The sequence below is a fragment of the Oncorhynchus clarkii genome, chromosome 20 (assembly GCF_045791955.1).
Source record: "Oncorhynchus clarkii lewisi isolate Uvic-CL-2024 chromosome 20, UVic_Ocla_1.0, whole genome shotgun sequence".
NCBI classification, from domain to species: Eukaryota; Metazoa; Chordata; class Actinopteri; order Salmoniformes; family Salmonidae; genus Oncorhynchus; species Oncorhynchus clarkii.
Genome location: NC_092166.1, coordinates 20682297 through 20698042, shown reverse-complemented (window position 1 = coordinate 20698042; position 15746 = coordinate 20682297). Strand labels below are relative to the sequence as shown.

The window sequence follows — 15746 nt, the reverse complement described above, 5'->3', positions numbered from 1 at the left end:
ATAATAAATATCGGAGCTCAACCATCTGCGTCCTGTGTCTGCATTTGGGTCTCGCCTTGTGCCCTTATAGTTTAGCCTAACATGCACGAAATTATGTGCCAAATCTTAATTTAGTGCATTATAATAGGATAAAGATTAGAATAAGCCACCTCAATATTTGCAGCCATAGGTGAGAATATCTTTCTAGAAGCTGATCCGCCCTCAGAATTGTGGAATAATTATAATGTTAAGGTAAGATTTGAATGAAGAATACTGATCCGAGAGCAGAGTTGCCTTTCTTTAAATTCTATCAGTATCCACACATGCCTCAACGACGAACTAGGCGACCATTCCCTCTGCATGGTGTTTTGGGAAACACATGTTACATCTTCGGCCGTTGTAGAAAAGACGCAATCGTTATAACACTCGTAAGCCTAAGTTCAATCGCAATCAGGTAACCCAGCCTAGTCTACTCCTGATGGACCGTAGTACAGCTTTAGAAGTGGCATTCCTTTAAAGACATGCCCATTCAGTGGTGCTTCAAAACTATCTCCAGAGGTTTCGTGTCGGCATTTAAAAATCCATAGTGCACCCTTACAGACAAACAAGTATGCTGTAGCAGAGGCACTTTCAAGGGTATATGACTATGGCAACTTAATTGCCAAGCCCTAGCGGTCATACATAATAGGACCATTATCTTATTATTATTATTATTATTTTTATTGTTTTAACAAATGTCCATTTAAATGTTGAGCAAAATGTTATATTTCTCACATCCCTAGTTAGGACCATCAACTGGAAGGATTTAAAAGCTCAGATACAAAGGATAACTTTGAACTCAGTAAATGGTGGATGTGTGAAGACTGCAGTCAGTTTGAGCAGCCAGGTGAAATTGCAATAAAAATGCCTTGCATACTCAGGGACTATAATTTGTGTTTCTCTAAATGTCATAGTTATAATGAACGTACCCGCACGTAACGAATGCAATCAGGGATATGGCTAAATAGATGTAGCTTCAAAGTTGCATTTGTTGAAGTGTGTATAATATAAGTTGAAATCTTTCCGCACTTCAAAAAAGATCTATGTGCAAGCAGTACATTTCCTTTTGAGAGGTTATGAACCATTTAACAATTCAATTCAACTACACTTTTATGGTATTACATTGCCAAATGAGTTTTGTTTTTGCTGCTCTCTTATTGATTTTTTTGCTCAACTTTAGTGCTTCTTTACTCTTTGAATCATGATCAATGAAACACTTGCAATGTCTGACATCAACCTTATAACGAGTGTAAAATGTTCCAGAACAATGTATAGGGAATACAAAATGCTTTGATATGGAGGATATTCAATGGCGATTATGATGGAATAAAAATACTGTCGGCCTATGTAGCCTCAAGATATTACTTTGTTTATAGCTAATATCACTCCTTGTAAAACGTACCTCATGAAACATATGAAAAAGTTGAATCTCTTACCTCACATCCACAGCATCCTCCATGACAGTCATATCAGTCTTGCACTTGGCTGAAGGGTTGATTGCCAGCTCAGCAGGTGGAATGACAAAGCTTTTACTTAATGGTAACCACATCCCTTCCCCCAATGTGTATGTGAACCTGAGGAGGAAAAATACACCCATTTTGACACATTATGGTACAAATGGAACAACATCATTGGAAACAAAGTAGAAAGAACATTGTCTACTTTGTCCACTTAATTTAGTATTTCAAAAGAGCTGGGTTTACTACCGCTTTGCTAATGCGTGTTTGTCTGAAATAAGCTGAATTCCAGGTCTTCTGGTGCCTTGTTGAGTGGTAACTCAGAAGATCAGTGTGGAGAACATCAGTGGTTGTTTTAATTTCCTACATAGAAATACAATAAAACCCATGGCCTGTTGCCCATACAGCCTTGGAGACTTTGGTGCCTTTGACCATTTGTTTGTCTTTCTCTGGATAATCACAAGCATGTCCTCAGTTGTCTTCAAAAGGCCTTTTACACTCACTTAAACCAAAGGCTGATTGGACTGGAGTAGCACATTATGTTTTTTTCTCACAGTTCAGTAGTTTTAGAAATCTATCTCTGGCAATGGTTCATAGCATTCAACTAATAGTTATCAAACTACACTGAACAAAAATATGAAGGCAACATGTAAAGTGTTGGTCCCATGTTTCATGAGCTGAAATAAAAGATCCCAGAAATTATCCATACACCCAAAAATATTATTTCTCTCAGATTTTGTGCACAAATTTGTTTACATGCCTGTCAATGAGCATTTCTCCTTTGCCAAGATAATCCATCCATATGACAGGTGCGGCATATAAACAGTATGTCCAACCAGCTTCACAACCACAGACCACATGTAACCATGACAGCCCAGGACCTCCACATCCGGCTACTTCAGCTGCGGGATCGTCTGAGACCAGCCATCCAGACAGCTGATGAAATTAAGGAGTATTTCTGTCTGTAATAAATTCCTTTTGTGGGGAAAAACTTAATCTGTTTGGCTGTGTCTGGCTCCCCAGCGGGTGGGCCTGGCACCCAAGTGGGTGGGATTATGCCATGGCTGACCCCTGCCCAGTCATGTGAAATCCATAGATTAGGGCCTCATGAATTTATTTCAATTGACTGAATTCTGTCACAGTTTCTGTTTTATTTGATTGTTGTTTCCTCAGGTTACCGCTGGAGGGCACCCTTACCTTGTTTTCTGGTTTCCCTGATCATTACTTATTGGTTTCACATGTTTTAATTACCTTCTCTGTTCACCTGGTTGCCTTGCTATTTCGGTTCCTCAGTTGGCCTGTACTTGTGCTTAGGTTTCATGTTTTGTTAGTGTATTCTTGTGCGGTCGCCTTGTTTTTGTCAAGACTTTAAGTAAAAGGGTTTGAGTTCATGGGTTCGAGTTCATACAAGCATTATTGTAACAGTATACCTAAGCCAACAATGGACCCAGCAGAGATTTCTCAGTCATCTGAGGAACATGCCGAACTCCACCATTTACGGTAGGAACTCACCCACCATGGAACTGTGATTGGCCTCTATCAGGTGCGGCTGCAGACATTGTTGGATGATTTAAGAACTCTTGTGTCCGCTCTGCAGACAGGACAGATGGGAGCAACAGCTGCTGCACCTGTGGCTGTTCCTAATCCTCCACTTTCTACCAGCTCAGCATCTTCCTCCCTTCGGGTGCCTCATCTTCCTGCACCGGAGCGCTATGCGGGGCATCCTGGGATGTGTCGTGGGTTCCTGCTCCAATGCTCGCTGGCCTTCGTGTTGCAGGCATTAACGTTTCCCACCGAGCGTTCCAAAGTGGCATATGTCATCTCCTTGCTCTCAGGAAGAGCTCTGGACTGGGCCACGGCCATATGGGGGCAGCAATCAGACATTTGTTTTAATTGGCAAAGCTTCACCCAGGAGAGGAGGGTTTTTGATCACCCCATCAGAGGCAGGAACGCTGCTCAAAGACTCATTGTGCTTCGGCAGGGCAGCTAGAGCGTAGCTGATTACACCATTGACTTTCGGACGCTCGCTGCGGAGAGCAGTTGGAATAAAGATGCACTTCACTCAGCCTTTCTGAACGGACTCAGCAAGGTTCTCAAGGATTAACTGGCTTCCCGGGACAACCCTGACACTCTGGATGAGCTTATCGTCCTGGCCATCCGGATTGACAACCGGCTTTGGGAACGTCGTAGTGAGAGGACGGAGAGGTTCCGAGTGGTCTCCAGTCTTTCAGGGTCCCATTGAGGGAGTTCCACTGCCTTATGCTGCATCTGCTTGTTCTGTACCCTGTCAGAGTTCTCAATTCGGCTCTGGTTCTCCTTCATATCCTTCAGAGGAGCCGATGCAATTGGGACGCACTAGACTTTCCGCTCTGGAGAGAAGGCGCAGGATTAACGGGCAACATTGTCTTTACAGTGAACAGTTTGGACATTTCTGTGCCTCCTGGCCTGAGCTGACGGGAAATGGGATGACTCGTCAGTAGACGGGAGAATACTGGCGAGTCTGTCTCCAGCTGCCGACACGGTACGCTCCTTGCTTCCGACCAACCTGCACTGGGACAATGGGCATTTGGACATTCTTGCTTTCATAGATTCTGGGGCTACCAGCTGTTTTCTGGATTGCACAATAGCTCGCCAAGAAGGGCTGCCCCTCACTAAGCTAGACATTCCGTTGTCGGTCACTGCGCTGGATGGTCAACCCCTAGTGTCTAGGAAGGTGAAGCAACTCACCATGCCTATTCAGCTACGAGTTCTGGATTATCATGTGGAGTTTATCCAGTTACATTTGGTGGAGTCTCCTGAGCTTCCCCTGGTTCTTGGAAATCCGTGTCTTTCTATCCATAATCCTCAAATTGACTGGCCCTCGGGAAGATATCTGGGATGGAATCCTTCATGCCAGTCCACCTGCCAGCAACTCTCCCCTCATCTTTCCAGCCCTGCTCATCTGGAGGCTTCCGATTTCTCCTGTTCCCCCAGCTCGGGATGACAAGCCTGATCTTTCCTGCGTACCCCGGGATTACCGGGATCTGGGTCAGGTCTTCAGCAAACGAAGGGCCAGCAAACTGCCTCCTCACAGGTCCAACGATTGTGCCTTCGGCCTCCTGCCCGGCACCAGTCCTCCGAGAGGAGGTCTGTATTCTCTCTCAGCTCCAGAGACTGCAGCCATGAACAGTTATATTAAGGAGGCGCTGGCGGTTGGTTTTATTCGGCCATCCACTTCACCTGCAGGAGCGGGTTTTTACTTTGTTGGAAAGATGGGATGGATTAACAGGGTTTGCGTACAATCTGGTGTGCGTCAGACAGGGAGACGGGTGGAAGACAGCGTTCAACACCCCAAATGGACATTATGAGTACCGTGTCATGCCATTTGGACTTACAAATGCTCCAGCCATTTTCCAGGCCCTGGTTAATGATGTGCTGCATGACTTCCTTCACCAGTTCGTGTTTGTGTACCAAGATGACATCCTCATCTTCTCCAGGTCCATGGCTGAACACATCCAACATGTTCGCCAGGTTCTTCAGACTCCTCTCTCACTACTTTTTTGTGAAGGCCGAGTGTCTTAGGTTACCGCTGGAGGGCACCCTTACCTTGTTTTCTAGTTTCCAGGTTACCCTGATCAATACTTATTGGTTTCACCTGTTTTAATTACCTTCTCTGTTCACCTGGTTGCCTTGCTATTTAGGTTCCTCAGTTGGCCTGTATCTGTGCTTAGGTCTCATGTTTGTTTATGTACTCTTGTGCGGTTGCCTTAAAACATCTGGATCAAGTTTATTTGTCACGTGTGCCGAATACAACATGTGTAGACCTTACAGTAAAATACTTACTTACAGGCTCTAACCAACAGTGCAAAAAAGGTATTAGGTGAACAATGGGTAAGAAAATAAATAAAAACAACAATAAAAAAACAGTGAAAAATAACAGTCAGCACATACCCGGAGCACACGTCCTGGTAATCCATCTGTCCCCACAGACTTGTGAATGTTGACCTGTTTAAAGGTCTTTCTCACGTCGGCTATGAAGAGCTTGATCACACAGTCGTCCGGAACAGCTGATGCTCTCATGCATGCCTCAGTGTTGCTTGCCTCAAAGCGAGCATAGAAGTGAATTAGCTCGTCTGGTAGGCTTGTGTCACTGGGCAGCTAGCAACTGTGATTCCCTTAGTAGTCTGTAATAGTTTGCAAGCCCTGCCACATAAGACAAGCTTTGGAGCCGGTGTAGTACAATTCAATCTTAGCCCTGTATTGACACTTTGCCTGTTTGATGGTTCGTCGGAGGGCATAGCAGGATTTCTTATAAGCTCACGGGTTAGAGTCCCGCTCCTTGAAAGTAGCAGCTATACCCTTTATTTCAGTGCGAATGTTGCCTGTAATCCATGGCTTCTGGTTGGGGTGTGTACGTACAGTCACTGTGGGGACGACGTCCTCGATGCACTCATTGATAAAGCCAGTGACTGATGTGGTGTACTCCTCAATGCCATCGGAAGAATCCCAGAACATGTCCTGTAGTGTAGTTTTGTCCTGTAGTTTAGCATCTGCTTCAACTGACCCCTTTTTTATAGGCCGAGTCACTGGTGCTTCCTGCTTTAATTGTTGCTTGTATGCAGGAATCAGGAGGATAGAATTGTGGTTGGATTTACCAAATGGAGGGTGAGGGAGAGCTTTGTACGCATTTCTGTGTGTGGAGAACAGGTGATATAGATTTTTTTCCCTCTGGTTGCACCATCCGCCTTCTGCGGATCCTCTGCACCTGCGTCTCTTCTTCTTGCAAATAACTGGGATGTTGGCCTTGTCAGGTGTTCGGAGAATGTCCTGTGCGTCCTGTTTGTTGAAGAAAAAATCTTTGTCTAGTCCGAGGTGAGTGATCGCTGTCCTGATATCCAGAAGCTCTTTTTTGCCGAAAGATACGGTTGCAGAAACATTATGTACAAAATAAGTTACAAATAATGCGAAAAAACAAACACATAATAGCACAAATGGTTGGGCGCCCGTAAAACTGCTGCCATTTCTTCCGGCGCCATTTGGATTTGCCCTTACCTCTGCTTGCTGTGTTTCTCTGTGCCTGGGTTCGAGTTCGTACAAGCATTATTGTAACAAATTCCTTATATCAACTGTAACTCAGTAAAATATTTGAAACTGCTGCATGTTGTGTTTATATTTTTGTTCAGTATATTATCGATATGTCTGTTGGTGTACATAGATACAGCACATACAAACCTACAACTCACTTTAATTAGAAATGATTAACTTACAGAGCATTGCACAGCAACACGTACAACACGTACAACATTCAAGCCAAGTGACTTACTTTTGTATGTATGTACTGTGTAATTGATAGATGCACACACACTCACATTACATGTTCATGTTTTTAAATGTATCTAACTTGTCAAGGACTTTGACCCAAGCAGGACTAGCTGTCTCCATCGGTGTCGGATAATGGGGATCCTAATACAAATCTAAATCAAGCCTAATAAGAGCTAGGCATTAGTCAATTAAAAGTCTCACAACACAGAAGACCAGACCAGATACAATAAAACAATTAAGTTCGGGAGAGCAATTGAAGTCTGAAGTCCAAGCATTCCCAAAGGATTATTGATAAACCCTTGAACTTACTTTAGAAAGGCTTCAAAATGAATCTCAAAGTGAAACTGTACATGAGTCGATAGACACCAGCAAATTCAGCAAAAAGTATTTCTCAAACAGGGCGTTCTTCTATTTGACACCAAATGTAGTAGTATAATTTCTTATATATTATGCATCATTCTAGCACAAAAAAAGGACTTGTTGATTAAAATGGTTAACAACCATTTTTGCAGACTTAACGTTTTTTGCATCTTAACGTTTTTTGCATGTTCAATTTGCATCTAATAAAATGCTAACTTAGCATAAGAAAAGGGCACCCGATCACAAGCACTGCATAGACTACTAGTCACTTTAGGAAGGGAATGATTAAAGTGCTGTAAAAGAGAGCATTAATTATCTCACTCCAATTACCTCCCCTTTTTCCAACTGGAGTGTTATATGAATCAAACTCCCTCAGTCCTACCATTTAATATCATGCACTGGATTCTTCCAAGTGATAATGGGCAGCTAGGCAAGTCTACTAAAACTGTATTTTTCTCCTATTATTTCCCTAGAAGCCATTGCTACCAGCCCCATAAGTCTCTCTCCTTATCCAGAGGTGGGTTGTATGGTTTTCCAGGAGATATTTATATACATTGTGGTATAGGATGATGCCAATCTGAAACTGAAGGCTATCAACAAGAAATCCCCTCAGCAACAGAAGCTTATGGAACAGTAGCAATGGAACACTAGTCACTGGAGTTGGTGTGCACAGGAAGGAATAACAAGAGAAAGCAGCCTTTGAGGGTGAACCCCCTCCACCCATTCAGGGCAGGTGTTCTAAGTGATAGCAAGACATATTTTCTTCCAGTACTTCATCTGGTTTCTGTCCAAGCCGTGCCCTAGCACTGGGACAGCTTGCAAATGGCGTCAACTAATTGAACTCTAACAAGTTTGTTATCTAGATGCTAGACTCTTCTTTGTCTAAGGGACACACGATTACGGATCACCATGTTATCAGATATTGTTGATGAACTAATACGTACGGGAGCTGATTTTTTATTAACATGCTGCTCCTGATTCATGTTATCCCCAAGCTCAGCAAACAACAAAACATTGTAATTTTGTATTCTACTTATGAGTGCAATACTGTTTTGTTGAATTGTAATACACGGATGGGTGACTTGGCAAATGGGCAGCCACAAAAAACGTTCATTACGTGTGCACGGTTTGAATATAACTGTCTGAGAGGGGTTCAAAGAGGGACATTTTAATTTGGATGGATGTTGGTGTGAAACGCTTGAGCACAAAGTTACTTTAAACCTGACGCTGGACAGAATATTGGCCCCCTGCAGACTAACATTCCAAAGAGGAAACAAATGTATCAAAGAGCCTCATAGAGATGTTTGTATGATGGCTGCTCTCAATGACTAACAAAGACAGTGCTTAAAAAACACGAGAGTGACTAAATCATCCATGTGAAAATATAATCTATGTCCCAAATGGCACCCTATTCCCTGTGGACCCTGGTCACAAGCAGTGTCCTATAGCAAATATGTTGTCATTTGGGACTCACACTATGTTCTTTGTTGAGAGCAGTGATAAGCAGCATAATCAGTATTGTTGTTCTTTCATTGGCTTTTGAAGAAACATGTCTTATACAAAACAGGAGGCATATACTGTGTGCCTCCATATACCTACCCAGGCTTTCTCAGTATCCATTTGAAAACAACTGTGATGGTGAATATCATAGAACACAAATGCTCCCTTTCTGTTGACCAAGAACATTGTGCGATATAACTTTATTCTGTGGTAACGTGAGGTTGCATGTTTGCTACAAAATCACGTTCTCAATCATTTCACTGGTCATACAACATCAGTACAAGAACAGAAAGTTTTTATTTCAAATGGATGACACATTTTTAATGCAAGGCTCAAATGTGTGTACACCAAAGCAATGTCAGTCAAATTAGAACTAGAGAACTAAACTGAAACTCTTATTTCAGTGCTGTGTGTGCATGTAGCTAAACTCTTAAAATCAATTTTATGCCTTACACATAAAACAGAATTAATTGTATTTCAGTTCAGGGAATGTTTGGAAATAAATGAAATCCCTCGATGAAAGATGATTCTCTTGGTAAACATACCCCCAGTAGATCTCAAATGGTAAAAAGTGAAATGCTGATGTGTTGTGATTTTCATGCTGTAAAGAGTGATACAATTCCATGATGCTAGCTTTTCTTCATTCCATTAAAACAACTCAACAACATGACTCAGCTTCAACTATGAACTCAGCTTCCAGATTGGAGCTTTTTAGTGTTGAGTAGTATTCAAAACATTGAAAGTCTGTCCTGAAAAGTTGTTTGGAGAGAATAGGAACACAGTATTTTCTTACTAGTTTAAAATCTACAGCTCTCACTCCGTTCTATGCCATCTTTAAATGTGACAATCTGTCATGCTATTATGATAAAACATTTTCCTATTGTAAAGGAAACATTCCAATGGGTCAATATCATATAAAATCTCAGAAAAAAAACCATTTGAAACAGAATTTCATGCTGTTTTCAAAAAGTGTTACCCATAGAAATGTGTTCTGGTTAATACATGTGTACAGTGATTTCTTACCTGAAAATGCGATCAGATGGTTGTTCTCCCATCACCAGATCAAAACCACGCTGGAAAATAGTGTAAGGCCAGGGTCTGGTGACAAATAAGAGAGGAGAGAGTTAGACTTATATTCAGTCAAAACCAGTAACGTGGTTTACGAGACAAGAAGGAAATTACTGATTGAAGAAAGAAACTTATTTTACTACTTTAAGTACAGTGTAACAATGAGTAATCACAACACGTTACACTGCAATACACAAAACACAACCCAATCCACTGCCTGTTCACACCGCTACCATCCAGAAGGCGAGGTCAGTACAGGTGCATCAAAGCTGGGACCGAGAGACTGAAAAACAGCTTCTATCTCAAGGCCATCAGACTGTTAAACAGCCATCACTTACACAGAGAGGATGCTGCCTACATACAGACTTGAAATCATTGGCCACTTTAATACATGGATCACAAGTCACTTTAATAATGTTTACATATCTTGCATTACTCCTGTCATATGTATATATTGTATTTTATACCATCTATCTATTTATACCATCTATCTTGCCTATGCCGCTCGGTCATTGCTCATCCATATATTTATATGTATATATTCTTATTCCATTCCTTGACTTTGATTTGTGTGTATTAGGTAGTTGTTGTGGAATTGTTGGATGACTTGTTAGGTATTGTTGCATTGTCAGGAAACTAGAAGCACAAGCATTTCGCTACACTCACAATAACCTTGTGTATGTGACCAATAAAAATTGATTTGATTTGATTTGTTTGTCTTCCGTTTTCCCTAAAATATTTATTTATCTATCCTGCTCAAATAGTAAACAAGTTCGGAATCTTTTCAGCACTGAATCTCCTGACAACATTTCAACCAATCCCCCACAATTCGTCAGATCAAAAGTAGCACTATGACAGATGCTGCGGGTAAACACACTGATAGAAAAATGTGTTCCTCCGTGGCCTGAGATGGAATGTGACTTAGGCTCGTGTCTATTTACCCAAGCTGGGAGTGGAGAGGGGAAGAATGATGGAGATTAATAGACACAGGCAGCTTGGGGACTTGAATCTGCTACAGTGTGAGAGAAAATGTGACAAGGAGATGCTGCCTCTGAGTAAGCTGTTACAATAGGCAAAGGGGCAGCTAAAACCTGATAACGGCCTCACATGAGAGAGGCCAGTCATTAAACATTCAAGTTACCCCTGTAAGTTTTCCCTGTCAAAGATTGACTGCACGTGAGAGAGAAATCACTTGGGGAGGGAGGCGAGATAGGGAGGAAGAGAAATGTGACAAAATTCAGATGTATAGTGAAAAAAAACATTAACATATCAGAACTGCAATGGCCCTGTAGCAGCAGGCAGATTATTTTCAAGTGCTGTGTATGGGTAATAAAAGTTCTGGAATTCTGGGAAGGATTTAAAACTTCCATCTGCTAGTACTCCACATCTCATGCTAGGCCCAGCTATAGTTTTCACAGTTCTGCTATTTGACACAACGATTTTTAACTAGGAGTCGGCATGTTAATATATTATATAGCAGACCATTAGAGGCCATATTGTCACTTACCCTTGATTTGGACCCCACTCGTTACGAATACAGAGATGCTTGTGGACCGGGTCCTTCATGTAACCATCTAAGCAGAGACAGTCACCTGCAATGGGAGTATAATAAAACAATGGTATTGTTAAAAAAAAAACAAGTGATGTAATGACACACTGAGCTCCTCCTGGCATGAGGTGAGTATTGTGTTTCCACTATCCCATAAACCCTGTAAGCATACTGCCACAGAGCTACAGGATCTGACACAGTCTGTTGCAGAGATATCCATTTACCTGTCTCCCTAATAGGCCTGTGATTACTTTCTACTTACCAGCAGAATGAACCGACCAAGGCTATGCTCCAAAATGGCAACCTTAATAGTGCACTACTTTTCTTGCATTATAAAAGAAAATAGGGTGACATTGCGGACGCAGCCCAAGAACTGTGCAGCATGGCCAGCCAGGCTAGTTCCTCTCCAGCAGCCTCGTGATCGGTGCTGCTTATTACAGCCATCAGAAACAGGGGAGCTGCTATTTTCTACTGATGCCTTCTGTCAGCACACAGGAGGAGGGATGTCGCCCTAACCTGATTCAGCCAGATTGATGGGGATGCATCTTGAGAGCAGGGACTAGCTATTCTACTGATGACAGACATGCCCCGAGTGTGTTGTACAGGGGATGGGGAAGGGTTGCCAGACTGAGGGTAATCAGTGTATCTGAGCATTTAATGTACACAACTTGATGAATACCTTATATATTTAATAACTTATGATATATTGAATAACTCATGGTAAGCCTAGCATGTAAACCAGCTGTTGTTTTAGGGATTTAAACAAGTCTATGCATCAAGTATTCAGAGTATGAATTCCAAATGGGATTCTTTTTTTGAGCTCTTCCGTCAGATTGCGTGGTAATTTACTCCCTTGACAGCTGGTGCATGTATACAAATATGGATTAAGTGAAAGGATGAGTTATACCAATTCGAACTTTCACGAGAGTTAGCTTTAAAATTCAACCAAATACACTCTTAGAATTAGAGATGACTCGAGGAGCCCTGCAGATCCTCAAGGAACCCTTGAGTTCCTCAAGGAACCATTGCAGAAAATAGGTTCATATTTGCACATTTGATTAGCTGAGGGGTTCTATGAGGAACCTTTAATGTTCCAATGTAGCAAATAGTTCCTGGAGGAACCTTTTTTCTGGTGCGTGCGGAGCAATATTCATTTATTTCGCTGTTGGATTTGTTGCGCTACCAGACTCAAAACAAGATGAAAATATGTGGTTTTCTGCAATGGCTTTATGGGATAGCTAGAAACTTGTAAACAATTACCCATTCCTATATGAGTACTATTTCAATAGCAATGTTGAATAATACAACATTGGCTGCTGTCAAGCCAATTATATTATATGACTGTAGCCTCCGTTTTGATTCTGAAAAGTTTATTGTGATGATAATGATTGTAATATTATGATGATAATTATTAGGTGTTGGCTTAGGTCGCTCGCTAGCTACATAATCTTCAAACTAGCCTAGCTTTTAGCTAGCTTGCTGCTCTGTGTAAGAGTAACATTTATAATATTGTAGCGGCGGCAGCCTATCAGAAGATTGGAGGCATGGGTTTCAGATAGTTGTTTTTGGCCACCTGTGAGAATAAATATCATGCATGTTCATCAGTTCTATTGTTCTGTTGCATTGACATTAAAGATTAAGCTGGTTTTGAGGCCTTGATAAAGGATTACATAAGTGCATGTGATTCTAAAGAGACAAATAGCATTTCATTGTTCAATGGTCATCATTCCATTAAACTGGTGTCAGAAGTGGCATAGCAATGCAGCCAAGCATTGGTGACGAAATGGTGACTATCTGGACAATAGAATGTGACTTAGCTCTTTAGTATCACATGCACATACACTGACTGTACAAAACAGAAAACCTTTAAGAAAACCTTCCATAACATTGAGTTGCAATCCCCCTTTTGCCCTCAAAACAGCCTCATTTCGTCAGGTCACGGACATGGTGTCTAAAGCGTTCCACAGGGATGCTGACCCATGTTGACTCCAAAGCTTCCCACAGTTGTGTCAAGTTGGCTGGATGGCCTTTGGGTGGTGGACCATTCTTGATACACACAGGAAACTGTTGAGTGTAAAAATCCCAGCAGCATTGCAGTTCTTGACACAAACCGGAGCACCTGGCACCTATTACCATCCCGTTCAAAGGCACTTAAATCTTTTGTCTTGCCCATTCACTCTCTGAATGGCACACATACACAATCCATGTATCAATTGTCTCAAGGCTTAAGAATCCTTCTTTAACATGTCTCCTCCCCTTCATCTACACTGATTGAAGTGAATTTAACAAGTGCCATCAATAAGGGATCATAGTTTCACCTGGATTCACCAGGTTAGCCTATGTCATGGAAAGAGCAGGTGTCCTTAATATTTTATTAGGTTATTCTTTGGTTGTTACAGATTTAATGTTCATTCAGGTAAAACAAAAAGCTAAAAAAAGCTAATCAATCATTTCAATAAATCATGTGCAAGCTTAACCTTAACCTGGCAATACAACAGAACACATGAACAGGCATGACATTTACTCTCAAGGGTGTACAAAAATAAGCATCTGAAAGCCATGCTTCTAATCTTCTGATAGGCTGCCAGGTTAGAGAGGTTAGATTTTGTAAATTGTCCCAATACATTAATATTTAAAACGCTCCTGTGATTTTTCAGTGCCACCTTTCACGAGTAAAGAAAATTACGCTACATGTACTAAATAACTTACACTATATATACAAATGTATCTGGACAGCCCTTCCAATTAGTGGATTCGGCTATTTCAGCCACACCCGTTGCTGACAGGTGTATAAAAGCGAGCACACAGCCATGCAATCGCCATAGACAAACATTTGCAGTAGAAAGGCCTTACCGAAGAGTTCAGTATATTCCTGCCCTGCTGGAGCTGCCCCGGTCAACTGCAAGTTCTGTTATTATGAAGTGGAAACGTCTAGGAGCAACAACGGCTCAGCCGCGAAGTGGTAGGCCTCGGTTGCAACACTCACATACTTTTGGTAATGTGGTGTATCAATGGCGTTTATCCATTATCCCGTAAAATGTTATCAAATTAAAATGTTCAGGTCTGGGGAACATATGTAAATCAGATATAACACAAGTCTGTTTATATGTAATAAATGTCCTATATCTTTCAAGGAGAAGCAGAATTTGGCAGTAGACAAGCCATAAACAACAACCTACAGCACCTTCAGCTCTCCCCTCACACAGAGGTATGTTTAAAATTCACAAACTTTTTTAATGTTTGTAGAACCACAGTTATTGTCAAAACCCATCCCTGTTTTCATCAGTATCTTCTCCCTGAGAAGGATTGGATTGAGCCCGTCTTGTAGCTAGCTAGTATCGAGAACCCTGCAAGAGGGGGATGCAGTACTGGGGGTTACATTAAGAATGCATCATATGAAAAATACAATGCAATTATTGAGGAATTGCATCAGGCCACTTATTCTATATTTAATTTTAATGAGAGGGGCTGAAATTACATATTCAATTTCAAGGAATCCAGGCAGTGTGTGTCCCAGTGGTCCACCTTTTGATTCATTTAGGTCTGGAAATTCACACAGTACACCAGAGACACCAGTCCGTCTTGAATTACGGATGCAAACATGGAGAGAACTCCTTTTCCCAAAAGTCATTAACATGGGATATGCATTCAATAGTGATCAGTAGCATGGTACACACTTTCTATACTATACTGATCATTTGAGGGATTCAATGACAATCTGCCACTATTCTGTGTATTGATACACAGAATGCCAAAACAAAGATTTTTTTTTTGTGTATACAACAATGGTGAATAACAAAACATTTAAAGAAAAATGTAAATTACACCTTTATTTTGTTTGTAAATATGAGAGGCTGTACTTTATGTTGATATCAGTTTCCCCTCATTCCCCTCAGTCTGTTTTAATGTAAAAATATATATAGATGTATATAGTTTTTTATTTAACCTTTAAATAACTAGGCAAGTCAGTTAAGAACAAATTTGTATTAGAATGACAGCCTTTATAGCATTACTATATAGCAGGTTTCATTGGTGATAACCAACCCAGTATAATGAAATATCTAGCAGAAAAACATCAACAACACCTTGCAGTATTAATGAATATAAATTAAAGAATATACAGTTGAAGTCGGAAGTTTACATACACCTTAGCCAATTACACTTAAACTCAGTTTTTCACAATTCTTGACATTTAATCCTAGTAAAAAGTCCCTGTCTTGGGTCAGTTAGGATCACCACTTTATATTAAGAATGTGAAATGTCAGAATAATAGCAGAGAGAATGATTCAGTTTACATACACTCAATTAGTATTTGGTAGCATTGCCTTTAAATAGTTTAAATTGGGTCAAACGTTCCGGGTAGCCTTCCACAAGCTTCCCACAATAAGTTGGGCGAATTTTGGCCTATTCCTCCTGACAGAGCTGGTGTAACTGAGTCAAGTTTATAGACCTCCTCGCACACGCCTTTTCAGTTCTGCCCACACATTTTCTAT

The 15746-nt window shown here is 41.2% G+C and overlaps 1 protein-coding gene across 3 annotated transcripts in view; it reads right to left on the bottom strand.

Moving 5' to 3' along the window:
* Positions 1 to 15746, bottom strand: part of LOC139376072 (astrotactin 1) — a 231987-nt gene that overhangs the window by 151656 nt on the left and 64585 nt on the right. For all 3 annotated transcript variants that reach the window (XM_071118230.1, XM_071118227.1, XM_071118229.1), the window contains 3 exons: positions 11212 to 11296; positions 9660 to 9734; positions 1455 to 1592 (listed from right to left, as the gene is read on the bottom strand). In XM_071118230.1, the coding sequence (XP_070974331.1) occupies positions 1455 to 1592; positions 9660 to 9734; positions 11212 to 11296 (298 nt within the window). The remainder of the gene's footprint in view (positions 1 to 1454; positions 1593 to 9659; positions 9735 to 11211; positions 11297 to 15746) is intronic.